This window comes from Hypoxylon fragiforme (assembly GCF_022984875.1).
Source record: "Hypoxylon fragiforme strain CBS 206.31 chromosome Unknown GGS25scaffold_2, whole genome shotgun sequence".
Lineage (NCBI taxonomy): Eukaryota > Fungi > Ascomycota > Sordariomycetes > Xylariales > Hypoxylaceae > Hypoxylon > Hypoxylon fragiforme.
This window is the reverse complement of record NW_026054757.1, coordinates 3,954,428-3,978,944: the sequence shown is the minus strand read 5'-3', so window position 1 is coordinate 3,978,944 and position 24,517 is coordinate 3,954,428. Positions and strand designations below refer to the sequence as shown.

Below are 24,517 nucleotides of genomic sequence, written 5' to 3'. Positions count from 1 at the left end.
TTGAAAACACCGGTTATCACCGAACACCATTTCACGCCCCGTCCGTTCCCAACCATCCGTACCTACATCCATATGGATATCCCCCCTTCCCCTTCCCCCTTTGTCTTTCTGTGGGCGACAACAAGCTCTGGTGGTTTGGTTGGTGGTTTGGTGCTGTCTCCCCTTAAGTACCCTACCGGGCTTCTTTCTTAACGAATGTGTGTGTGTGTGTGTGTGTGTGTGTGCTGCTCCTGTTTCTGTAGTTGAAGTTGTTGTTGTAGTCTTTTCCTTCCTCTGCTCCGTGTTGCTGGCTGGAAACACAAGTAACGAAGGAGCCAGAGCGGAGAGAGAGAGAAGAAAGGGATCGCTATATATATGTAATATCTGCCTGCCTAGGTACCTATATGTATATATATATATATACGCTGAGTTATCCCCGCCCCCCCCCCCCCCTTTTTTTTCTTTGAAAGGGGAAAAAAGGCTACGAAGAGAAGATATCAGAAGAAGTAGAATAGACGAAATGGTTGGTTGGTCGTGACGATGGTGTTGCTTTCCTCCCCTCCTGGTTTTCTTTTTTTTTTTTTTCTTGATTTCTTTTTCGTTTTTCCTCTCGGTCGATGTTCGTTGATGATAAAAGTTGCAAGCGTGATGGAGATGGATAATATTTCGCGTGAGCGGGACAAAGTCTTTTCGTGCTGTTGCCAGAGCCAGATTTCAGAGTTGGTATTGGGGGGGGGGGGGGAGTTTTTTTCTTTTGCCAGAACACATTTGGTATAAATAAAAGTATAGAAGAATGAAAAGACACAGTGGGTAGTTATACGAGGTGGTTGATTATAAAAGCGCCGAACAAAAAATATCCTTTCTTTCGCGTTGATTCGATTGCTCGATTTCTGCTGTTGCTCTTGCTGCTGTTGTTGTGGTGGGTTATTTTTTCTCTCCCTTTCTCCGGGGTATAATTTTGCTTATACGCACGCGTTGGGGCGTCGTCGTCGTCGCTGTTCGTCGGGTGGGGGTATATAATGTATATATGGTATGTAATGTAATGTATAAATGATGAATGATGCTTCGTGAGAATATAGTGTATATATAGAAGTTGATTACGCCTCGATGTGTTTGTTGTTAGTGTTGATGTTTGTTGGTATAATTTTCCTTTTCTTCTCTTTTTGCTTCCTCCTCCACGCCCCTCTCCCTTCACCTTGCTCCTTCACCGGTTCTCAATCAAGCAAGCCCCTCTCACCAGGCAAGACAGTCAGGCCCCTTGTATTCGTGGCGTCGAATATCCGTAATTACCTATGGCACCCAAAAAATCCAACGGTGTCGAACGTAGGAGTCCGACGAGCAGGGAAACCAGACAGATAGGTAGTACTCTCCCAGTCATCTACAAAGAAGCCCTCATGTCTCGTCTCTCGAAATATTATCGACAGGCTCCGAAATGATCGGTTCTGGTAACGAGAGGGGTTGGTTGGGTACATCGCGGCGGTAGGCCAAAGGGGATTCCGGTCAGGTTGGCTGTAGGTAGAGAAAGAAGCTCAAGCCATAGTTACCTAAAGGAAATACAAGCTGGCTTTCCTTCCTTCTTTACAAAATAATACTGCTTCTCGTAGGTAGGTAGGTGTGGTTGCTATACAGTCATCGTCGCTTCGAGCTTGACTAGGTGTGGGGGAGCCGTCATCTCGGTGTCGCCTTCCGGTATCCGCGATAACCCGCCGAGGCCCTGAGTAGCTGAGTTAGCCTGGGGACCCCCATGTAGCTGCTGCTGCTGCTGTGGAGGCGGCAGCAGCGGTAGTGGTGGTGGCTGTAACCTTAGCTTCTCAGTCAGGTTCTGGATAGTCAAGAACTCGTTGTGGTCGACCAGGCCCGTGGACTTGAAGTGCTGCAGAAAGCTGAGCAGCGTGTCTGCTGCTCGCCTTGCGTCCTCCTGCGTCGGGGAACTCGGCGATGAAACCATCGGCGTCCCGGAGATGGCTGCTCCTGAACAGGTAGATCGCCCGGCTAGACTGCCGTTGCTGCTCACATGGTGCAGCGGCGTGGGAGAGATGGCCGAGTCCAGCCCCCCGAAAGACGGAGCTGGCATCTCGTGGGTGGGCGACTCGAGAGCTGAGGAGGGCGCCGTTCCAGTCTGGCTGTACTTGGGTGTTAGTGGTTCGCTGGACTGAGATTGGTTGATGTAGTCGAGGGGTCCTAGGTCTGGCACTGTCTGACTCCGAGGGCGTTGAAAATTGGCATTTCCTGGATGGATCTGATTCCGGTCACCGAACATTCCCGAGTTTGGATCCGGGGAGAAGTTGAACTGTGAGGCTGGACTGAAAGCACCTGCTGAGAATGTCGAGCTCGGTGGATCTGTGACGGCGCTGGAGAGTGAGGTGGAACTCTGTGAATGAGGATGGCGGTATCCGTTGGTCTCGAAGTCCATGAAGCTAGACGAGATGGAGTCTTTCCCCTCGGATTTCTCGGTCATCGAAGGAGCCTGCGGAGACTGTGCCTGGTTGGAAGGTGAAGCTGGTGAAATTCCTCCTGGTGTCTGCGTGGATATTAACGGCGAACCTGTGTCCAGTCGGGCGTTGTCCGGGATCGCGGTTTCCGATGCTCTCCGGATCAGTTTTCCAGGTCCAATATTGTGTTTCTGTTTGAATTTCTCGATCCAGGAAGCTGTGATGGTCTTGAGAGGGCTATCTGAGCCAGTGCAGAATACTCTCGCCTTCTCCTCCATCTGGGAATCACTAACCACGACACCCTTCTTCTGTTGACCCCTTACCCAGTTCGCCAGAGCTCGTTCAATGTCCGGCGGAGACTTTCCCTTGGTCTTCTTCACCGGAGATCCACCTTGGCTGTCCAGATTGAGATATAATTCCTTCCTTCGCAATACCTTAGATACCGTGCTATTGCGGCATGGTTAGCAATCGAGGTTCGTCTCGGCGCCTGTCGACTTTACCTTCGCTCAACGCCAAACTTTTGGCCAATCTCTGTCTGCTTAGCATGGGGGTTATCCTCATGGAACAGGCACATATTCCGACGATCCTCGTCCGTCAAGGTCTTCCTGGGTTGAGACGTGTTAATCGTGGGTAGCTTCGGTGGCTGCCTCATGGGAGCCGATGCTGGGGGGATCGGTACAGGAGGAGCTGAATAGCTCTGGGAGGGATTAGTCCGGAGACTGGGCCATGGAACCTGAGAAGGCTGCTGCGTTGGTATTATCAAAGGATGTGGAAGATGGTTTGCAAAGTTATTATGCGGCTGGCTGTGCATTGGATGCGGAACAGGTGGTGGAGCCATGCCGATGGACTCGGAGGGTAATCCATGAGTCACTGGTGGGATGTAGTAATCACCGCCATAGCTTGTCATCGCCAAATGAGTATAGGCGCTCATGTCAACCCATTGTTCGTTCGAATATGAGTTATCATGAGCCATATGGTTATCCTGGTCTATTCCAGTTGAACCGATCATTGTATTATGCATGGCTACCGTCCAGTCGAGCCGCCTATGCTAGATAGTTGGTAGGATCTGTAGGCTGTAGCCCGCATTGACCGTTGGTCACGATATGGAGGGGTTTCCTATTGCTTCCGTTATGTAGGTTTGTAATGAGCCGCAGCAGAAGTTTGTTAGAGTGATGGGATTGGCGCTGGTGACTGTGGAGATCTGCCGGGACGGTTCTTCTGGCAGCTCGGGTTTTACGGGTGCAAGACGGCATGCATATTCAGGTTCAGTCAACCAATTAGTTCAAAGGGAGAGGTGTGCCGTAGCCCGTTGATTCTATAGCCCACTATCTTCGTGTGCAGTTGGGAGCTGCAGAAAAAGTTGGTGGTCTGGTAGATGGTCGTCCTGGAAGTTCCCCTAGAAGAGAATGTGAAAGGAGGCGTAAGTCTGGATTTTAGATAGCTTGCTGTCTGGTGTCGTTGTATCCTATGCGCAACAACAGACGGCCAACCTTTTCATAAAGGAACCAATCAACAAGTATACCCAGAAGCCTACCGTTGGTTAGTAATAAACTGGTCCCAACTCTTTACACCGTCAGACAACGATGTCACTCCTTTGGAGTTGTTCTAGTTTTCTCTAGTTTCCTTTTCCCTTCGTTGTTTCTTTCCTTCTTTAGCAGTGTACATCGAGGAGTAGTGGGATAGAATGGCCTGTGCTGTTGCTGGTGTAAATGGAAACGACCGAAGGGCAGACAAGTTTACGTGGTAGGGTGGACGGCGTAGCAAACAGAAGCAACTTGGACTAATGAGCTGGTTTTGACCAACTTGGCCGTCGATTGAGGGTCTTATTTCCTTAACAGAGGACGCCGCAATGCAGTGTCATGGCTAGGCTTTTGAGATATGAATATCAAGACGCACGACAAAAAGGTAGGGCTAGATGCTAGACACAGAACATGTGGAGGAAACCGTACATAGATACATATGTAAGTCTATATGCACCATGTAGCAGGGATGTGTGGGTGTCCTTCGAGTCCGGGGGCCCTGAATAATGAGAGATACATATGTAGAAGGGGGGGGTGTGTGTGGTAACCTTCAAGGGATAAGATGTGGTATGACAGGTCTGACAGGACGAGGGTCCCTACTCAGAGGTACAATACAGAGAGGAATTAATGTAGTTAGGCCCGTGGATGTGCGTCTAAAAGAGGGCTGGCTAGCCGGGGTTGAATCTTCACAAGGTGTGTGGAGAGACCACGATGCTACGGTGCTTTTTTAACTTGTCAGAGAAACCACAAACTGGAGAGTTATATCCTAGAATACCTAGTACACAGCCATGCTATCAGACGGGATTGGCAAGGGCCGCAAAAAGCAACTGAAAGCGCCACCCCCGGGCACTCGGCAAGCCGTACACACGCAAGAGGGCAAGGTAGCGTAGCGGTCTTATGAGACAAGCCGAATGAAATGCGAGAGAACCAGAGAAGATTAGACATCTTCATCAACAATGACATAGCAGCAGTACCTAACGGTAGCAGTAGTAGTAGCAGTGATAGCAACGACTGGATTCTGATCATTTCAGAACACGAAATATTGTGGCTTTGATTCGGACTAGACTGGGCGTCTCGGCAGCCAGTCCTTCTCATGCTCTCGTTCGAGTGGCAGAGTGGGAGAATGGGAGAGTGGCAGTTTGCCATGGGCCATTAGGTCTCTGGCTCTGACTAACGCGGTAACCTGAGTTGTAAGTGCTCGTCGAAGGAAGTTCCCTTTTGGCGTTGACGCGCGAAGAGAGCGAACGAGGGGCCAGCCGATCTGGACTGGTCAGGTCAACCGAATCTGACTAAAGTGCGGGTACTGGATGCTCCCGAGGCGGAACTAGGGGCCTTGGGGATCATCAAAATGAAAAAAGAAGCGATGAATTAATACTAGGTATGAATACAAGAGACGATAGCAAATCCTGCCCTGTTTCTTATTAGGTATTATGAGCCCTGAACAAACCCCACATGCAGTTGGACCAAGGGACGTTGTTCTCCTTACCTCTTGTCAGCTTTTGCTAGTCCCATCATGTAAGTAGTTTATCTAAACTATATGTAGGTAGTCATGTATGTAGGTAGGTACTATGTATGTATGTATGTATGTACAATACAATAAGTACGATACATACGATACGATACGACACGATTCGCTACATATCCTTTTTTTTTCTTATTCTCTCCTTCGATATTAACATTAATATTAATACAATAACCAAAGAAAAAGATGGGGAACAATGGTAGCGAATAGAGCGTCAACCCCTTGTCACAGGCCAAACGTACTTAGATATATTTAGGCTCACGATAGTTGAGATGAATGGTTTGACGGTTCAACTAAAAAACCGGGTTGGCAATCTTAAGGACCAAACCATGGTAGCCGTCGCGACACCAACAGAGGTAACTCGACGGGAAGGATTGCAGGCTTCAGTAGTAGTGGTAGTAGTGGTGGTGGTTTCGACGGAGGGTCTTGGGAAATCAACGAGTCGCTGACATTGCTGTGCCTCTTTCAACTTGAATCGGAGAAAGAGAAAATCGTTCAATGAGGTATTTCATACGAAGCTTGGCTTTGGCTTCACTTTTTTTTTTCTTCTTTCTTTCTCCACTGCCTATATTATTTTTATGTATCCTTTTTTAGGTCTTATTTTATTAGCGGAACTTGGTTGACGGGCTCTGGCTGGTTACCTGGGTAGGTAGGTTACTAGGTAGGGTATGGAATCTATGGATGGCTCCATGTAAGTACACTACCTGGTAAGATACTCTGTAGTATGTGACATGTGTAGGCGTGTAGGTATTACTAAGTATCGTACCTACAGGTCCTACACACAGACATGATGTTTGTATGTAACTACACACTAGGTAATATGTACTAGGTAGTAATATTATATGTACAATACAAAACAATACAATACAAGTAAAAGTTGAAGTAACAGGGTCTCAACAGGGTAACTTACCATGGCTTGTCCATGATCCACTTCCCCCCCATGTCCCAAACGGACCGTATCGCCTTTTCATAGGGCAAACATGGGGCCAAGGGGCCACTATCTGCCACCGGTTTCCGTCCACTACGGATCGTCATAATAGACTCCTACGATTTTATTTGACAGTCGCTAGCGAGCCAGATCTCTTGTTCTCTCTTTCTAACCATCTTAGCTGCTATACCTGGTACTCACTATACCTAGTATGTAGGTAAGTAGGTAACTAGGTGCTATGTAGGTGGGTTAGCCTAGGTAGCTATGTAATATGGTGAGCCCCTCATTGCTCATTAATACATACATACCTACCTAGGCCTACATACACATTATCTACAAATGGGCAAGTTCTGGTCTATCTACATAGCTACATATGTAGCTTATCCAGTCATCTTTCAAGTTCGACCTCGATTTGAAAAGAGACTCCCACTCGTATTACACATGTAGGTTAGACTACATAAACCTATCGTAATACTATACTATTACCAGTTCAGTTCGGTTCAGTTCGGTTCGGTTCGGTTCGGTTAGGTAGAGCTCACCTTTGGTGTTTGGTTACTTCCTTCGTTGCGACTCGTCTACCTTACCACTTAACTAACTACCACTCACCTTCTATTACATATGTATGTACGTATGCACATGTGTACAATACCTAGTATGTACATACACAATATTAGTGTGGCCCTTGGAAAAGGAGTGTCATCATCCATCAGTGAGAAGTCCGACAAGGTACCTAACTGTAGCTCGTCTGGATTTACCAATTCGGCCATAATCGGACCACATGATGACAAAGGAGGGGTATTGAGATTCGTTGTGTCCGCCGAGCCGAGAGAGGTCATCTTGCGACTCCCACAATTGTCAATCATAGGTAAGTAGGTACCAGGTAAGGTGGTGCGTAATGGCCATTATCTCCGTTTGTGAGACAACTTTGACCAGGTCAAATTGAGATGAGCGGCATACGGGGGTCCCTGTCGTTTCTCTCTCCCCTGTCTCCCCCATCCCCATCCTCCTCCTTCTCCCTCTCCAAAGCTCAAAGCTCAAAGGCCGATTGCACCGGGGGTGGGAAGGACCCCCAAAGGTCTGTGAGTTTCCTCCTCGACTATTTTCTGACACTTGACGAACGTTCCTGGTCCTGGCTCTGGCTCCCCTGCTCTGTGGTCTCTTCCTCTCTCTCTCACTCTCTCCCTTCCCATCCTACATAGCTCCACCAAGCTACATACATTTCATCGGTTGAAGATAGGGTTTCTAAAGTGTAGCACTTTTCGGAAAAGTGCTAAATAGTGTAAAGTGCTGTTTAAAACAGCACTTTACACTTTACACTTTTCCCCACTTTTCCCAAAACATCACTAGTGTACTACCGTTACTATCACCATAATAACTTACACTTAAGCTTCAATCCATAATGTTTAGGGAATATAATATCGAGCTTGCTGTCGCTACGATATTACGAATTTGTGACTATCACGATATGCCTCTTAAAAACACGCGAAGAGGCTTAAACTTGAAATAATATTACGGCTACAAAAAAGCAAAAACTCAAATTTGGTATATTCAACCAAGATATTTATCAGGAATTAACTGAATTCATATCTTAAATATGGGTCCCAAATCCTAAATATATGGGTCCGGAATATTTCCGGCCCGAAAAGTGCTACACTGATTTGAAAAGTGCAGGTTTAGAACTGTTTAGAACTGTTTAGTGCACTTTTACACTTGTGCAATCCGAAACCCTAGTTGAAGACCATTAATGCCGGGAGCGGAAGCCTTAACCTCATGTGAAAGATTTGAAGATCACGGTAGCCCGTAAAAGATCGATGTTATGCAACAGGGGTCGAGATCTCTCTCTCTCTCTCTACGCCACCGTGTCCGTGTCCGTGACCTTACCTTCCTCGAGTTTGAAGTTCAAGATGTGCCCTACAATACCTAACCTATACATAAAGCGCTATAGCATGCGCAAGTCCGAGCCATGCCTACCTAGCATGTGTATATTGGATACATATGCCTATGTATGTATGTCTATGTACCTAGGTCCAGTATGCATTGTTTCTTCCAAGTATGTATGTAATATGTAATGACCTCGTGACAAGATAGCTAAGCAATGCGACAGGGCATCAGCCTTAAGAGGCACATTTCGTCTAGCCGTGGTCCTTGTAACACCTGCCGATGACGGTTGTTCGATCAAGCTGTCGCGGCAAGCTAGCTTTGTGTAGCATTTAGGACCCCAACCCGTTGACCGTTCGGGACTACTAAGCTACCTACCTATGTATGTACCCCCTTTACCTAAGAAATCCTCCTCCATCATCGGTGAGGGCTCGCTCAAGCGAATGTTGGTGAGACGGCTACATAAGTGTGCACTAATCTACATAGGTAGGAACCTAAGGTACGTATGTAGGTAAGAGAAAGCAGAAAGAACATTTGAAGGTGTTCTTCAGCAGGCGGCTCAACGTCAAGCTATTACACATCCATCGTTCCCAACCCACCAACGTGATAGACGCAAAGAGGTAGGTACATATGTATATACATACATGATAGACCCAAAAAGGGTTGGCCCAATCCTAAATCAAGAAAGAAGAAAAAGAAAAAAAAAAAGAAAAAAAAAAAAAAGAAGAAAGCAGCCAACGGGCACGTTGCAAAGACGAAAGGGCCGGAGACGCCATTGGACATAATTTCCGGGTCTCGACGCGAGGCCTACACCGAGGTCCGTTGGGCGATTGGGCATAAATGGTCAGGAGGTCCAAGCGAATCCAGTACTCTTTTCCGTGGTCCGGGCTCTCTTCCAGTTGGTCAGCTTGGTTTTATCTACATCCTGGACAGACTTTATCCTATCCTATCCTATCCCATGTCTACATACATACCTACACATACATACCTACATACATTAATAATACCTACCTACCTAATGTATGTATGTACATACATAGTATTAATAGTGAATTCTTGCTGAAAAGAGGCTTTTTGAATCCTAGAAAAGCAAGGGAGCTCCTTCGAGCCTAGTGTCAAGTCTTTCGGACGAAAAAAGAAAAAGCATAGGTATTTACTTAGGTTAGAGGTATGTAAGTAAGAAATAGGTTCAACAATGCTATTGTTGTATCCCATGTATGTAACTTGTTACCTCCAGCTATAAGGCCGAGATTTGTGCTACTGTTACAGCCTGGTATTGTATTGTATTGTACAAAGCTTCGCTGCGAGGTACGCTTTCGCCTGTTGTAGGAAGCTCCTTTTTTTTTTTGGATTTTTCTATATTATATTGTATTATATTATTTCATCTTATTTCCTTTCCCACTCTCGGTTTCATGCAAGGCTCATTATTATGCCCCCCTCATGGGTCGCTGCAGCTTCGATGTCGGTTAACACTAGTACCTACCTACCTACCTACATACCATGTGTACATACATACTTCCATCCTCCGATCCTCCATTTTGTTGATGGTAATGGTTGAATTGATGATGATGATTTCATGGACATAATCCCAGCCAGACTCGAGACCATCTACATATGAGCATGCCAGCCCTGCCCTGCCCGCCCGCTTATGTGCCCGTAAGCTGCCGACAACGCGGCTGTGGAGCCTAAGAGGAAGAATACCTACATACATGCCATAATACCTACAGTACAGACGCATCCTGCACGGTCCTGTCTGCGCGCGCTGCTCGGCGATCGAGGCAGCAAACGTCATGCCGCGCGATAACTCGGGTCGTAAAAGCAGCCATTGGTTGACGAACCATAATTTTTTTCTTCTTCTTCTTCTGTCTTCTCTCTTCTCCCTTCTCTCTCGGACGATACCAGCAACCAGGTGCGCAAACCTTGGAGCCGGCGACCATGGTACGCACGCGCGGTGCGGCACGAGGTCCAACATTTTAAAAGCGGTAAGGCATAACTAGTGTAGAACTAGCAGGCACAGGCATGGCATGGCATGGCATGGCATGACATGGGCATTGGCGTCGACATACATAGGCAATAGACATTGAGCTATCTACCTACACTACCTAGATATGTACATACATATTACGAAATCTGGAACCGCTACATCCGTCGTCGTGAGATATTGGTTCTTCTAACCGGGAAAGGCGAGCATGGCCCATGGCTGGGCTGAAAGAAAGATTACTAGATGTAATCTTAGATTTTCAATGGAGAATCAGGTCAAAAAAAAAAACACCACATGGTTGACGCCATATCGTCCCGCATTATTACCTATCATCAAGAAGAAAAGTGCGACATTTTTGTTGGAGACAACAAGCTCGCAGCCCGGTCGTTCGCTTGCCTCGTAGCGGTAGGTACTAACTACTATGTAGGTATGTATGTATGTATGTATGTATGTAAGGTAGTGAGAGACCCCTTGGGATGGGAAACGGGCTACATAAACGGCCACATAAACGGCCACAGGGATATTAAGGCCAAGGCTACCAGAAGCTCAAAATGAGGCTGTTAAGCAGCGGACAGCCCGGCATTTGATAGGAAAGCTACAGTGACAACATCGAATGCGAGTGTACGTGTACGGTAGCATCGCAGTCGCTTTGAATTGCCTGCGAAATTGGAAACATGGTAACAGGAAATAGAACAATGGTGTTATTTGTCGTTCAGGCCAGTTACCCAATTCGGAACTGTGTGGTGCTGTTGTGTGGTGGTAGTGTTGTCTCGCATGGCCTCGCATGGGTAGGCCATGAGGTAGATGAATAATGAACCAAATTTTCGACAATATTAAAAAAAAAACCCCCCCAAAAAGAAAAAAAAAGAGATACGATGGCTTTGTTGGATAGGAGTTGGGCCCATAATGACCCCCCCTCTTCTCAAAGTTTTCCAGACGATCGAGAACCTTTCTCCACGAAGGGGGCTGTCAGATGTACTTTGGGCGGCTAGAGAAGCGCTGTGAAAGGTTGGAGGCAGGTACCAATTTGCCGTTCGGCCACTTTAGGGAGTGGATAATTTCTATGCTGAGCCAGTGAGTGGTTGCAAAATATTCCGGTCGTTAAGGTGCAACGACGGAAAACAAGGCCAAGAACAATAACCGGTAAACACTCTCGCTAGACTCTTCATCATTGTGGCGTAAATCAAGAGTCAGAGAATATCGTGCCTAGTGTACAGCGAACAAGCGAAAGGGGGGGGGATCATAACGGCCTCATAAAGATAAAGCTAGTGTAAGGCACCGCTCATGCATCCCCACGCTTTGTCGGAAGACATGGCCGCAGCAACTGAGGCCCGTTCGGTTATGCAGGTGGTGACGATGTGCAGCCCTGGGTATCTGGAGTATGCGGAGTACGCTCGGGCATTCTGAATTCAACGTACCTAAGTATGCGTGCATCGTGGGTTTCCCCGCAAAGGGGGAAATATAACAATATTCTCGAAAAATTACAACTTATCAACTTTTTATTTTTTTTTCGTAGCCCAAGGCTTTACGTATTCTCATATTCTTGCATGTAAATCGTCCACTACTGTATCATTCTTTGCATGATCGGGCTTCCAGAAAAAAGCAAACAATACTTCCCGTTGCTGGTGCGCCGCATCGGCTATGGCCTGTCCCTTGATCCGCAAATCTGCAGACAACCGCAAGCCCCTGTTCCTGAAGCTGTCCAACAACAGCATCATAAGACGAAAGATGTTTCTAAGTTTCCAAGGTATCATTACGAAGTTTTCCATCTTATTAGTAAAGCACTCGCGACTTCGGAATTGTGCACGCAGGCAAGTTGACCGGATACCTCTCGACGCCATCTATGATTGCGGGTCGAGGGCGCGTGGAGGGTTTTAGCCCCTTTTCAACTCTAGCCACTCATCTCTTGACAATCGTGACTGAAAGTGGACAGGATTAGCATGCTGTAAGAATTATTGCAAAGGCAGTGGAGTGTAAGCAAGGAATAGTGCGTACCTATATCTTCATCGGCCAATTCGTGGGCGAGCCCCACGCGCTGAGGTTGGTGCTTTACAGACTTGCCGTAAACGACCGCGGTTTTGAACTGCTCGACAATGCTTCGGTGGATTGCGTTGCACTTGTGATTTTTCATTGGTTAGAGGGATGGTGCTAGTGAAAAGTTGCCTAGACGAAGGAAGTACTTACAAAATCTTCGACGGTGCACCTAGTGGAACGAAGCACAACAGGCTGCGAATAGTCCGGCATCTTCCCCTTTGGCTTCGTGTAAACCCGGACCAATTTTAGCTTGTCCCACCTACGTAAGAAAGGAGATTAGCCATGTGAGCACTACGCTTCTACGTTTCTACGCATTCCCATATGAAAGTCGGTCGAGACTTACATAGCCTCCATTAACTCGTCAACGTTCCATCCATGCTCGGAGCTAATGGGTACTGCGTTGGGGATTCGGTACAATAGATCAAGCTCCTCTATACTAATCGCGTCGATCTTGTTGAGGACGTAGATAACTGGTATGTAGCTGCGGCTCTTGGCTTCTAGAATGTCGATCAAGTCGTCAATAGTGGCATCACAGCGAATCGCAATATCCGCAGAGTTGATACGGTATTCGGCCATTACAGCCCTGATTTCGTCGTTGTCGATGTGGGTTAGAGGCACGGTACTGCTTATGTTGAGACCACCCTTGTCCTTCTTCTTGAAAGTAATGTTAGGCGGCTGTTTGTTTATTCGGATGCCAAATCCCTCCAGTTCTGTCTCGATGACTCGTTTATCTGTCAGGGGTTTGTTCACGTCTAGGACAATGAAGATTAAATGGCATGTCTTAGCAACGGCAATCACCTGACGACCACGGCCTCTTCCGTCTTTAGCACCCTCAATGATACCTGGAAGGTCGATCATCTGCAGCGGTGCTCCTGTGAGAAACAATGTTAGAGTTGGAGTTGGAGACTTGATCCATAGTTTCGTTGTTCATGAGGAACACTAAGGGGGTAAGGGTAGCGAATAAAGTTGCGAAAGCCCTACCATTGTACATGACTTGTCCAGGTACAGATGTCAGGGTAGTAAATTCATACGCGGCTGCTTCTGAATGTTGGCCAGTTAATCTGGTCATCAAAGTACTCTTCCCTACGGATGGGAATCCAATAAAGCCAACACTAGCAACACCAGTTCTAGCAACATCGAAGCCAGCACCTCCACCACCGCCGCCACTGGATGACGGGGTTAGGAGCTCTCGCTTTAGTTTAGCTAACTTTGCTTTCAGTTGACCAAGATGAAATGAAGTTGCTTTATTTTTTTGAGTACGAGCCATCTGTTTAGCCAGAGTCGTTAGTACATCCCTGAATCCTGCGCCTAATTCGAGAAGCCTTTTCAAGCCTTATCCACTTACTTCGGACTCGATCTCTTTGATCTACAAATATATTAGCGCTCCGATCGGCCACAAGCACGTAAAACAATGGACAACTTACCTTTTCCACGGTCGTCGACATCTTGATGATTATTTTTCGGTTCTTTCAGTAGATCTTTAGCACTTATTTCCCTCTCCTTTTGTTGTGTTGATTGTTGTGTATGAGTAAGTGTCAGGTCGGTTTTGTAGTGAAATTGATTCCTTAAGAAATTCCACGTTCATAATTTAGTGGGGCAGATTGAAGAATAGAAGCTTTTTCCAAGTGATGTCAATGCTCATTATTACCCATGGTTTTTCTTATCTTAGCGAGCTTAGCCTTGAAATTTTTTACGCCACCACAGCCACCACAGACATGGACCGTGCCAATGTATCTGTGGGGCTGTGCGTGTCGTGTCAAAATTTCAAGTCTAAGACACGAGTGTGAATTTTTGAGGTTGCTCCCTGAAACGCCATACAAATTTTTTTCATCTTTGCGACGAAATAATCAATAACTAAACAACAAAAATAGATATTCTGAATTTCTAAACGCTCGGAGGTAGATAGATTCCATTTCAAGCCCTGTATATAATTTTTATATGTTATAGTGGAAAGATTCAAAAAACATAGACAAAAACCTAAATTTAGGTTGCTCCCTGAACCAAACCAATCACCACCCCTATTAAGCGACAGCGAAGCAACAAAAGGCCCTATCCATTTCAAACAAGCTCTTAGGGCTAGTGATAGATATTCTAAAGCCCGTTAGCATTTTTTCTGATTTCTCTGGCGTGATGTTGATGTATTATTTGATTCGAGGGGTGAGAAACCCAATTTTTTACCATTATATAACACTGACACTCAGCGATAATATAACCAACAATGTTCCAATCAATCCCAAACTTTGTTGATAGCTTAAAGCATATTCTTTCTAGCCTCGACCACGCTCGTATTGTTATTTAAGAGCGTGGCTCTTTGAATGGCTCTTTGAATGGCTCTTTGAATGGCTTGACTGGATTGATGGTACGGTATGTGCCATCTGGGTTCAACGCGCTGTATTTCGTCTCAACGCGTTATTATTCTCGTGGCCTGGACAGGCTATAAAAAGACAATTGTTTATCCATTATTATGCGTGGGAAACTATTTGGCGTATCGCGTTAGTTTGATGTGGCAACTGATGGGAGTGACGATACTTATGTAACTTTGTGGAATATACCAACAACCAAACGCCATAAAAATACCAAAAAAATTGTATTGAATTCGCAATGGCGTAATTATGCGTATTAGAGTAAATTTGGGTGCTTATTTCTTGATTGTAATGGTTATTTTGATGATTTCAATTTTTGTTGTAGGAGGCTATCATATAAACGATCACACTCGTGCCTCAGACTAGGAGACGGTTTTGCGTGGGAGGGGTGGGTCTGAGGTCTGATTGGCTGAAAAGTGCTGTGGCGCAAAAGGTACAGAAGCAAAACCGTCTTCCTAGTCTGAGCCACGCTGAGATAAGGTTTTTCCGACATTCTGCTTAGTTGTAAGTAGTCGTTAACGTCATAAAGCTCATTATATGCATATGGAAATGTATAATCATGCACATGTAGACAGCTTCTTTTCATACAACATAAGGAGGATTAAGGAAGATGCTATCTCTTAATTTATTTAATCTTACGTATTTTACTCGATAGCCCATGAACATACTTGTACTTTCTCTTCTGACTCTCGTATGACACAGCCTGGAGAGTAGTATGGATGTCTTCACCCCAGTGCTTATATTGACCCCTTAATCCTGATGCTGTTTTCTCGCTTTCACAGAAAGTGGCTCGCAGGGAAATTTGCATTAGCCCCCTTTTCAAAAAGCGTCTGGATTTTGTTTGGATTTTCACTGGAAGCAGCCCCTTTATCCAAACACATCCGAAGTATTTCCTCGCTCTCTCCGCTTGTCACAGCTTCAAGAGCACTGTAGCGATAGTCGCCACAAGTGTTAACATCATTTATATGCTGTCTCTTCTTTCCATTCATGGGCTGCCAGGGCTGTGTAAATGATACCCGGTTCATAGGCACTTTTGGACGGAAAGTGTTCCAAGGACAAAAGAAACCTTTCAGAAGACTCGACCACCGCAGCATAACTTATTTAGTACCACAGTGAGAAATGTGTCAAAGGACATGCCTTCCTGGCATCCTGCGACGATTTGGAATGGTCTAGATCCAACAAGTGGGAAAGACACACTTTTGTCATCACTGCCATCGCGGGTATCTTCTCAAGTCTCACGGCCATGTCCGGCTTTAGTCAATCTGAAATGAGGTATTCCTAGACTGAGAAGTTCGCAAGCTCTACCTCAGTCACTATTATTGTATCTAGTCAATTATTATTTTAACGAGAGCAACCAGACTGTAGCAATATTGGGTGAGTTCTCGAAAGTTCGACATTCGGTTGGCTGGATGGAAACGAGGCTTGCCTGTTATGTTTACCGGAACTGGGTCGGCAGCTTCCTTGATCTATAGTGGCCGTTCGGAGTACCTATGTAAGGAATTCCAAAAGCCGAGTCGTCTAGTTTGTATACTCGGGTCGCGTAGTAACATAACAAGTGAAGGGCTTATAAAGGCCTCACATACTATTCGCGTTTGTAACCAAAGTGCTTTGATATTTTCCTAGATACCAGACTGTCCCTAACACCTTTCCATTCCCAAAATTATATCCTCAATATAATCATCACGTATATCATCATCTACCGCGTCGTTCTAAAGACTGACAATCTGTTCATCACAACCCCATTTCTAATAAAGAGCTCAATGTCTACTACCCTAGGCCGACTTATGGCCAGGATATGGATATCGGCTGCACACCGTGTCGCAGAGCCTTGATCCAGGGTAATAATCCTTCTACCCGATATTTTTCTTCATGCTGGTCAAGCGCGTGAAGAATGATCCGGACTTCGCCAACGTTCCGAATCAAGCCCTGCAGCAGCATAAGCAATATGGTGTCATATGGTTGTTGCCGCCTCTCTTGACAAGAAGAGTACAACGAATACACTTTTGTTCAGCGTTCCTTTCTCTGGCAGTATAGTTGACTGATGAAAGACCAAGTTGCTTTATCGGAAGAGAGCTGATTCGGAGGAATCAAGCAAAGTCGTGGGGGGTTCTGTACTTTCCAAGTCTACGATGACGGTAGAGCTAAGGATGGTTGTCCTGCGCCCAGGGATATCATTCAGCCACAAAAACGCGTTAGGTCGTGTTATCCAGGCGGACTAAGGACCATTGCGTAGAAGCCACTGGTTAGTCTCATGGTGGTGCTGCTCTTGCACTGTATTGTGATTTATAGAGGGGCCCGACGGTAAAAGCCAGTGGGTGGTATTGTCCTGATGGAGGTCCATCTTGATGCTCTGCACCCCCTTATTCACTATGATTAAAGATGTTTCGTTAGATAAGATCGTATTGGGAGTGTTTTACATAGGCCAACGAACCACTAGAGAAGGCCTCATCGATTCTGTCGATAAGCCTTATTTGGGCTTCCACCCGATCAGGTCTTAGCTGGCCGAGAAGTTCTTTGGCATATGCAGCGGCTGTCATTGCTGCGTAGCCTTGCCATATGTCGTTCTTATGGCTGTCGGAATAATACCATACTCCACGAATGACGATACATGGAACGTGGTTCATTATTCCAGCAGCTTCCGTCTCGAAGCATAACACACCCTTTTCTTTTGAGAGCCTATCACGCATTTTAGCATCCTCCATCAGCGAATCGGAAGAGGCGACCAGCCCGTAGTGAATCGCTGGGTCATCATCGTCCAAGTCTCGCGGAGGCCGAGAGACCAGAGTTGATTTTTGGTAACCGCAATTGTCGCAAGTCGTTTGGCCATTGACGTGGATAACGTGGGATTTATAAAGCTTGTCGGTTTTTATACTAGGACGCTCCAGCTTTCTTCTGAGTTCTTGCTTAAGTTCTGGCCACTTGCCTAGGGCCTCCTGTATGATCTCTTGGATCAGATGTCCTTTCATCTGATGTGTCGCCTTCAGTAGGTTCATGGCATTCAGCATACTCATGGGTGGCTGGTTCAGGAACCCGGTGGTTTCGAAGCGTAAGGGGTCTGCTTCATCCTGCACCTTCCTGCCATAGCCATAGTGCAGCACACCCCCATTGCTGTAACCTGGAGAGCTGACCACAACATCACCCAGACGTATGTCAATGTCGTCGTCTAGGTTTGGAGCTCCACCCGCAATGCCCACCATGAGAACGTGCCTGATGGGGAAACTCCGTAGCATGTCCTTCACAGTGGCGGTGGCACTCGAAATGCCGTGTTGGCAATGCGGCAACAAAGAGACGACCACGTTATGCCCTTCAATTTGACCAAACTTGTAACCGTTTGGGTCTTTGGGCGATATGTCGTCTGGCTCCTCAAGTATCCTGTCGAACATCATCTCGGCAGCAATGAATTCTGTATCGACGGCGCAGATCCAGCCGACGGTATACTGATTGAAATTGGACATTATGTCGGTTTTGTAGCTTTTGTATGTAGGCTTAAAAGGGGTCTTTGCTTAATTTGAGAAGGCCACAGCACATATGAAATCAAGCAGGAGTATTTCCCCCTACATCATCTTATAGGGGTTAAATAGTAACAGATGGACTTTACCTTTTATACCTTGGCGATTCAAATCCTGGCGCGCTCTTTGATGTTGCATAGACTCATCCACTGCATGCTGATTGCGCCCCAGGGTTGACCTCGGCCTATACTTAGATTCGCCAGTGGATGCCTACATAGGTATGCAGCTAATCAGGAGGGCGGCTGGTCCTATGGAGCAGCTACTGGTGGATTGCAGGTGAGGTTGCGTCGATACAGCTATTATGTCTTACCATTACCAGGAATGCTATAAAGCGGCGTAGATCCTTCTTGCATAAGGTTGCGTTCGCGCGTAGGCTATCCATATTTACTAACGCTCGATGGCATTCTTTCCATAGTTAAGTCCGTTTCGTCTACCTGAATGGATATACCTAGTAGGGCGAATTCTCGTCGCGGCGCTTCTCTCCGGGTCAAAAACGTTTCACCTAACCCCAGGAGCCATTGATAGCATATGATGGGAGAAATTTACATCCATTACATGTAACTTTGAAATGAGGAGATAGTGTATTTCATAGTAGGTACCTATATACCTATATCCCCTGTGATTGCCTACCTAGAGTGCCTAGGGGATCAAGATTGAACCTGACAAGTGCTGACACCACGTGACATATAGGTACATATTTTGGGCACGGCGCAATCCGATACTACCGAAATGTAACCCATTATCCGTCAGGGTATCACATGACCCTTTAGATATTAAATTAGATACTTTTTCTCTATTTTTACAAGAGCCATTTATCTTAGTTGTCACATGTAACATTGATGAAAGGTATGAAGTACATGCACAGAAAATAGTATGTGACAACGAAACGGAAAGATTAGATACCCAGGTGCCTGGTAGGGATGATGCGATATGGGCTGAGAGATCAAGCTACCTTAGTAGAAGAGAGGGGGGGGGGGGGGGGATGAGAATGAGGTATCTTGGCACAGCCCAGGACTTCTCAGGAACGAACGAATATTATCTTGTTGTCTTTGAGGAGAGATGCCTGCGCAGTTTTCTCGACATCAAGTTCCAGTCTATCTCATCCTGACATACCTAATAGGCCCCTATCAAAATCGTCCCATACGTCTACTCGCCGCTGCCACAAAATCACATCAGGCTTCTCACTATTAATCCTGGCCACACCGCCGACGATATAGTGATAAATTTGGAAGAGTCGCGCTTTGGTCAAGATGCGTACGAGGCATTGTCTTATGTCTAGGGGTCCGAAGAGAACCCCAGGCTGGTCTATGACGGCCAAGACCGCCAGCCAACCATCTCGGCGACCCAGAACCTAGACAACGCTCTGAGGCATCCTCGACATCCCGATCAACCTCGGATCATGTGGATCGACGCCATCTGCATCAATCAGTCGGACAACGAGGAAAGGGGAAAGCAGGTGGCTATGATGGGAGACATCTACCGGGGCGCCGCACGCATCGTGGTTCGGCTTGGTCCGGAAAAGGACGACAGCGACCACGCCATGGTGTTGATGCAACACTTTGGATCGCGGTTAATTTACCCCCCTTTTCAAACCAATCCCCTCCGTGGTCGACTGTTGCGGCAGAGGGTGCCGTGGATACTAGTCTGGGCGACGAAAAAGCGATACTGCCTTTCGACAACAAAGATATGGATGCAATATATTACCTGCTATCACGGCCATGGTTCAGCGGGCTGTGGATCTGGCAGGAGATCTATCTAGCCCAAAAGACGGCCTCGGTCCAGTGCGGGGAGCGTGATATCCCCTGGGACGATCTAAGAAACGCAATGGTTGCCCTGCATCGGATGAGGCACCAAAAAATACGATCGCGAAGACGACTGGGCCTGGGCATCCTGGCAGAATGCCAGCTCGGAGACGACCTGGCGCGGACCAGCTGGGTGCCGGACTGGTCGGCCAAGTCGCAGACGGGGAAATACATCACCCATACCGACGCGTCGTCTCAGTTGTCTCCTTACATCCGTCGTCGTCAAGGCGAGTCTACAACGCTGCAAGTCGCCGGCGTGGTGGTTGCGGCGATCACGGGTGTGCGGCCACCCAACATCGTCCCTTCTTCTTCCGCGACCGAGGTCACGGAGGCTATCAAGAGGGTGACCCGGGACATCGTCGTCTCTGGTGGATACTTATGCCCGCACGCTTTTGTGCAACGAGTTCGCCGAAAGCTACAAACCTAGCGATAGCACCCGGCCGAAGTTGGCGGGTGTTTAGGCGGGTGATACGGCGTGTACATTGCAATGAGAAGGGTTCCAGGGATCGTGAAATGGACGACGGGACCCTCGATTGAATACTAAGGGATATCAAGGGCTGGGCCATTGGCCGGCAGCTCGTCAAGACGGCGAGTAATTCCGTTGGGTTGGTACCGCGCGCGGCGAAAAGCGGCGATGTCATCTGCGTTCTCCTGGGCTGCGAGGCGCCCGTCCTGCTACGCCCGGTGGAAGGCGGTCGGTATTTGGTGGTGGGCGAGTGCTTCGTGGGGGATATCTCGCACGGGTAGGCGGTTCTGGGGCCACTGCCGGCCGACATTCGCGCTGTTGGGGTTCTCCTCCCGCGGGGGCTAATATCGGGGTTTAAGAATGAGGTTATTGGCGAGGTTAGCATAGAGGATCCGCGGCTTGCGGCGTTGGGCTTGGATCCGGAAACCCTTGATAAGTTCCGCAAGGAGCTTGGTGAGGACCCGTGGATTAGGATGGACGTAGATGTTGAGGTTCTAAGAGTAAAAAGAGTCCACGTTCAGTTCCTAGATCTTGTCTGATTAGGTGTAATTAGCTTCGGTATTACAGGCCATGTTACTATATCAGGGCATATAAGATATCAGACAGCTTTAGGCTGTGTATGCATGGGACGTATAAGATTCATATCATAGGAAGCTCAGCTTTCCCCTATTTGTCAAGCCCACTGACCTTAATCTCCTCGAAACTCCTGACATGAATTAACCCGGATTGAGAAAGAAGAAGAAAGGCTCCAGTTACTATGCAGAGTTTCATAAGGGTTATGTGTCTACTTTGTAGAGAAGAAAGGGTGAATAGGTTGAGTCTCGTTTTTCATAGGCATCGTAACTGATCACTGTGTAAAAAATACATTTCTCTTGTTTAACAGACCTGTCAAGGAAAAGGAAGGAAGAGGAAATGATTCATTAGGCATCCTCCAGCTTAAATTCGCGCCTAGCTTATAAACTCACGATCACATCAACTCCCAATGTCTTGAACAGGCCAAGCATACTACTCTGCCATGCTTACAACTTCCACGTACACCTCAGAGCTGAAATATCCCCAAACGGTCTTGGGTTCAAGTTTTGGCAACTCATGCCTCCCCGTTCACTTGTCTGCATATCTGCATTCGAGGAAGACTCATAGAGATAGATGACGATGAATCGCGTTTCAGCAACTGGATGGATACACGCAGATCCTACATATATATTAACCCCTTAGTCTTCTACAAGGGAATTTTGAATATACCTACACCAATCTTGAAGACAACACAAAGATGTGCATAGTACCGAAGACAGCATACAAGAATCTACAAATGCTTCTTCCAAACAACGTACCAAGCTAAACAGCTATCAAATCATTTTCCTCATGCTAGGTGAAAGATTGACACTTAAAAAAAAGAAGCTTCAAGAAGATCGCAAATACTTAAGGTTAGAAACATCCTGAACTGGCTAACAAGCTCGAGACTTGAGTACATAATTTACCCGGTTGTCATTTTCAGGCAAGAGGCAACACAGTGGATCCCCCCCTTTTATAGACGGCTTAGCTACATATACCACACTAGCCCTGCTAATGCACCAAAGCCAAAAAAGGACACCTACCTCGGTACAGTACATACATGTACCAGAAAAGCTCCTGCGAATTCCAATTCCCTCTACATACCTATGTATTGTACATCCATATGTCCTCAGCATCCCGTACCAAAACTCACAAGGCAAGGCAAAAAGCACCTGAGCAGACCCCCCCCCCAAAAAAAAAATACTGGCCATCTACCCCTCCCCGGATGGCAACAATACCCGACATCCTGGCGCACGCCGGCAGCCTTCGCCCATCGGCGTACTGCCAGCTCTTCTACGTTCTCTCCGCCGCAGCCGTGTTCGCGATCGCCGCGGCCCCGGAGTCGATGCAGCGTCTGCTGACGCGGTACGGCGCGCGAAGCTCGAAGACGCCGGCAGATGCTAAAGCTACGGGGAAAGGGGAAGAAGAACGGGCTGGCGAGGAAAATGGGCTCCTGCTCGGCATCGTCGACTGGGTGACGTCGGTGGGCAAGGTTCCGCATTCCTGGTTCGCGCACTTCTACGTTCTTTCCCTGTGCTGCTCCCTCTTCTGGGCGGCTCAGTTTGCTACTCGCGGCGGAATCCTGGAGGTGCTTGTTCGCAGCCAGGTGTCTGATGAGCGGCAATCGTCGATGTCGGTGGAGCAGGTCATTCTGGCATGGGTTCTGATGACTCTGCAAGGGGCTAGACGCCTGTACGAGTATGTGGGCATAATCCGGCCGTCATCTTCCAAGATGTGGATTGTTCATTGGCTACTGGGCGTTTCATTTTATTTCTGCACAAATATTTCCATTTGGATTGAAGGGTCTCGTAGGTATTATGACACCGTCGATTTTCACAGTTTACTGACGAGTAATCACAGGCGCAATCCAATCCTCTGATAGGGGATCTATCGATATCGGGGTACCCCCATTCGGTGTCATCCTCGGTGCCGTTATGTTTCTGGGTTCATGGTCCATGCAGTACAGATGTCATAGCTACCTGTTCCAACTAAAGAAATACTCACTTCCAGGAGACGGCCTGTTCCAATATTTGGTGTGCCCACACTATACGTGCGAATGCATATTATATTTTTCACTGGCATTAGTAGCAGCACCACAAGGCCAGGTCTACAACAGGACTCTGATGTGTGCTCTACTATTTGTTGTGGTCAATCTTGGTGTTACCGCTAACGGCACCAAGAAGTGGTATGGCGAAAGATTCGGCAGCGAAAAGGTGCAAGAAAAATGGAGAATGATACCCATCATATTTTGAAATTTAATCTGCCTCGACGCATCACTTTCTCCGGAGCAGTCCAAGTTTACCCCCTAATTTTGATACATTCATGACATCGCGAAATGTCAAGCTTGTACGTGTTCTTCGTATGTTGTGGCCATCCGAGAAATCGTCAGGCGATCGGAGGAGGTCCCAATTAGCAATGGTGCCTCTTGAAAGTTGAATGTCTTCCGTGGTATCAGCGATGCCATGAAGAAAGTCTGTATAAAGGGTGCTGGTAGTGATGAGCAAACTTCGAGGTTCTTGTAGTATTCGCCATGTTGGCTCGGGGTCCAGAGCTCCGTTGTCTTTGGATTTGTAGATATCGAGACAGAGGCTGGCACCAAGGCTCACAGTACACACAACAGGATGATAAGCAGCCCCGTCCTATGCCGTAATGAGTGGTTCATCAGGACTAATCATTTCAACACTACTTGCTTACCTTGTGAGGCATTATTCCGATACCGGGAGGATATTCTGCGTGCCTATACATTAACGCATGCTCGGGACATTAAGTTTTACGATATAGAAGCATCGCTTTGCAGTAAGCTTGGACGTGTAGGTAGCAGTGGGTGAAGGCGAGATTAAAGTGCTAGTTCCACCAAGTGCAAACGCATGTCGAATCTTGAGGAGGGCAAGTTTCCTCACGTACCATTGATTAGAACATGGTTCGGTTTCTGGTGAGGGCTATTAGAGAATATGTCGGACGAGTTGGGCTCTTGCGAAACTCGAATAGAACCTAAACGAGTGACGATGGGATCATTCAACCAAGCGGGCAAAGGGGCGTCTATCAATTTGTTGTTTACAAGATCAGAGGGCCATGTTTGCAGTCGTCGATGAGTTAGTTGCTTCCAGCGTGGCTTCGGTGCGGATGCGATCTGTATCTTGGTTAGGTGGGCTTCTGAAAGGCATTTAATGCTGTCTTCAAAACAAGTATTTCTATACTTTATCCAGGATAGCCTTCTCCTCCTCTTCCGTGATGAAATCTGAAATGTAGTAAGCTGCCGGAGGTAAACTTGTGATTCGGACTTGATCGAGAGAATCAGGTAGGGTAAGAGTCGTGGAATTCGCAAAAGGCTCATCCACTAAGTGGCATGCCATGATAAGCGGCCCCAGATAATTATTTGGGGGCAGGTAGAATTTAACAATCCAAGATCTCGGGTGCTCGTGATGATGGTGATAAACGGCGAATTGGGCGTGGGTATGGGCGTGCTGGTGCCTAAAACACACTAAATTTACTGCTGGAGATTGGTTAGAATATTTATTGTGGTGATACGCCTTGCCATCTAAAGAAGGGAG

The 24,517-nt window shown here is 47.0% G+C and overlaps 6 protein-coding genes across 6 annotated transcripts; 2 read left to right on the top strand and 4 right to left on the bottom strand.

Annotated features, from left to right (window-relative positions):
* Nucleotides 1-1,469: 1,469 nt before the first annotated feature.
* Nucleotides 1,470-4,025, bottom strand: GGS25DRAFT_149923 (uncharacterized protein). The gene is made up of 4 exons (XM_049256383.1): nucleotides 3,946-4,025; nucleotides 2,912-3,807; nucleotides 2,705-2,858; nucleotides 1,470-2,638 (listed from the first exon to the last, which is right to left on the bottom strand). The coding sequence occupies exons 2-4, from the start codon at nucleotides 3,430-3,432 to the stop codon at nucleotides 1,601-1,603; spliced, it is 1,713 nt and encodes a 570-aa protein (XP_049120651.1). The 5' UTR covers nucleotides 3,433-3,807; nucleotides 3,946-4,025; the 3' UTR covers nucleotides 1,470-1,600.
* An 8,103-nt stretch (nucleotides 4,026-12,128) lies between these two features.
* On the bottom strand, nucleotides 12,129-13,821 carry GGS25DRAFT_149687 (P-loop containing nucleoside triphosphate hydrolase protein). The gene is made up of 7 exons (XM_049256382.1): nucleotides 13,699-13,821; nucleotides 13,620-13,640; nucleotides 13,256-13,541; nucleotides 12,618-13,146; nucleotides 12,425-12,533; nucleotides 12,236-12,356; nucleotides 12,129-12,159 (listed from the first exon to the last, which is right to left on the bottom strand). Exons 1-7 carry the CDS (start codon nucleotides 13,717-13,719, stop codon nucleotides 12,140-12,142), a joined length of 1,107 nt encoding a protein of 368 aa, XP_049120650.1. The 5' UTR covers nucleotides 13,720-13,821; the 3' UTR covers nucleotides 12,129-12,139.
* Nucleotides 13,822-16,761: 2,940 nt separating this feature from the next.
* On the bottom strand, nucleotides 16,762-18,368 carry GGS25DRAFT_149655 (nucleoside phosphorylase domain-containing protein). Its single transcript, XM_049256381.1, has 2 exons — nucleotides 17,069-18,368; nucleotides 16,762-17,004 (listed from the first exon to the last, which is right to left on the bottom strand). Exons 1-2 carry the CDS (start codon nucleotides 18,090-18,092, stop codon nucleotides 16,853-16,855), a joined length of 1,176 nt encoding a protein of 391 aa, XP_049120649.1. The 5' UTR covers nucleotides 18,093-18,368; the 3' UTR covers nucleotides 16,762-16,852.
* Nucleotides 18,369-19,134: 766 nt separating this feature from the next.
* Nucleotides 19,135-20,953, top strand: GGS25DRAFT_518763 (heterokaryon incompatibility protein-domain-containing protein; the record flags this gene model as incomplete). Its single annotated transcript, XM_049263592.1, has 6 exons — nucleotides 19,135-19,191; nucleotides 19,267-19,362; nucleotides 19,426-19,689; nucleotides 19,773-20,351; nucleotides 20,504-20,632; nucleotides 20,696-20,953. 6 exons carry the CDS (start codon nucleotides 19,135-19,137, stop codon nucleotides 20,951-20,953), a joined length of 1,383 nt encoding a protein of 460 aa, XP_049120648.1.
* Nucleotides 20,954-22,191: 1,238 nt separating this feature from the next.
* GGS25DRAFT_518762 (uncharacterized protein) lies at nucleotides 22,192-22,845 on the top strand (the record flags this gene model as incomplete). Its single annotated transcript, XM_049263591.1, has 2 exons — nucleotides 22,192-22,664; nucleotides 22,827-22,845. 2 exons carry the CDS (start codon nucleotides 22,192-22,194, stop codon nucleotides 22,843-22,845), a joined length of 492 nt encoding a protein of 163 aa, XP_049120647.1.
* Nucleotides 22,846-23,239: 394 nt separating this feature from the next.
* On the bottom strand, nucleotides 23,240-24,319 carry GGS25DRAFT_518761 (uncharacterized protein; the record flags this gene model as incomplete). Its single annotated transcript, XM_049263590.1, has 4 exons — nucleotides 23,240-23,605; nucleotides 23,661-23,695; nucleotides 23,871-24,096; nucleotides 24,164-24,319. 4 exons carry the CDS (start codon nucleotides 24,317-24,319, stop codon nucleotides 23,240-23,242), a joined length of 783 nt encoding a protein of 260 aa, XP_049120646.1.
* Between the last annotated feature and the right edge of the window lie 198 nt (nucleotides 24,320-24,517).

Coding starts and splice junctions, on each gene's coding strand:
- GGS25DRAFT_149687 (XM_049256382.1), bottom strand. CDS start 13,719: ATGTCGACGACCGTGGAAAAG. Junction 13,542..13,619: donor TCAAAGAGATCGAGTCCGAA/GTAAGTGGATAA, acceptor CTGGCTAAACAG/ATGGCTCGTACTCAAAAAAA. Junction 13,147..13,255: donor TGGACAAGTCATGTACAATG/GTAGGGCTTTCG, acceptor TGTTTCTCACAG/GAGCACCGCTGCAGATGATC.
- GGS25DRAFT_149923 (XM_049256383.1), bottom strand. CDS start 3,432: ATGCATAATACAATGATCGGTTCAACTGGAATAGACCAGGATAACCAT. Junction 2,859..2,911: donor AAGTTTGGCGTTGAGCGAAG/GTAAAGTCGACA, acceptor ATGCCGCAATAG/CACGGTATCTAAGGTATTGC. Junction 2,639..2,704: donor AACAGAAGAAGGGTGTCGTG/GTTAGTGATTCC, acceptor AGCCCTCTCAAG/ACCATCACAGCTTCCTGGAT.
- GGS25DRAFT_149655 (XM_049256381.1), bottom strand. CDS start 18,092: ATGTCCAATTTCAATCAGTATACCGTCGGCTGGATCTGCGCCGTCGAT. Junction 17,005..17,068: donor CGATGAGGCCTTCTCTAGTG/GTTCGTTGGCCT, acceptor CTTTAATCATAG/TGAATAAGGGGGTGCAGAGC.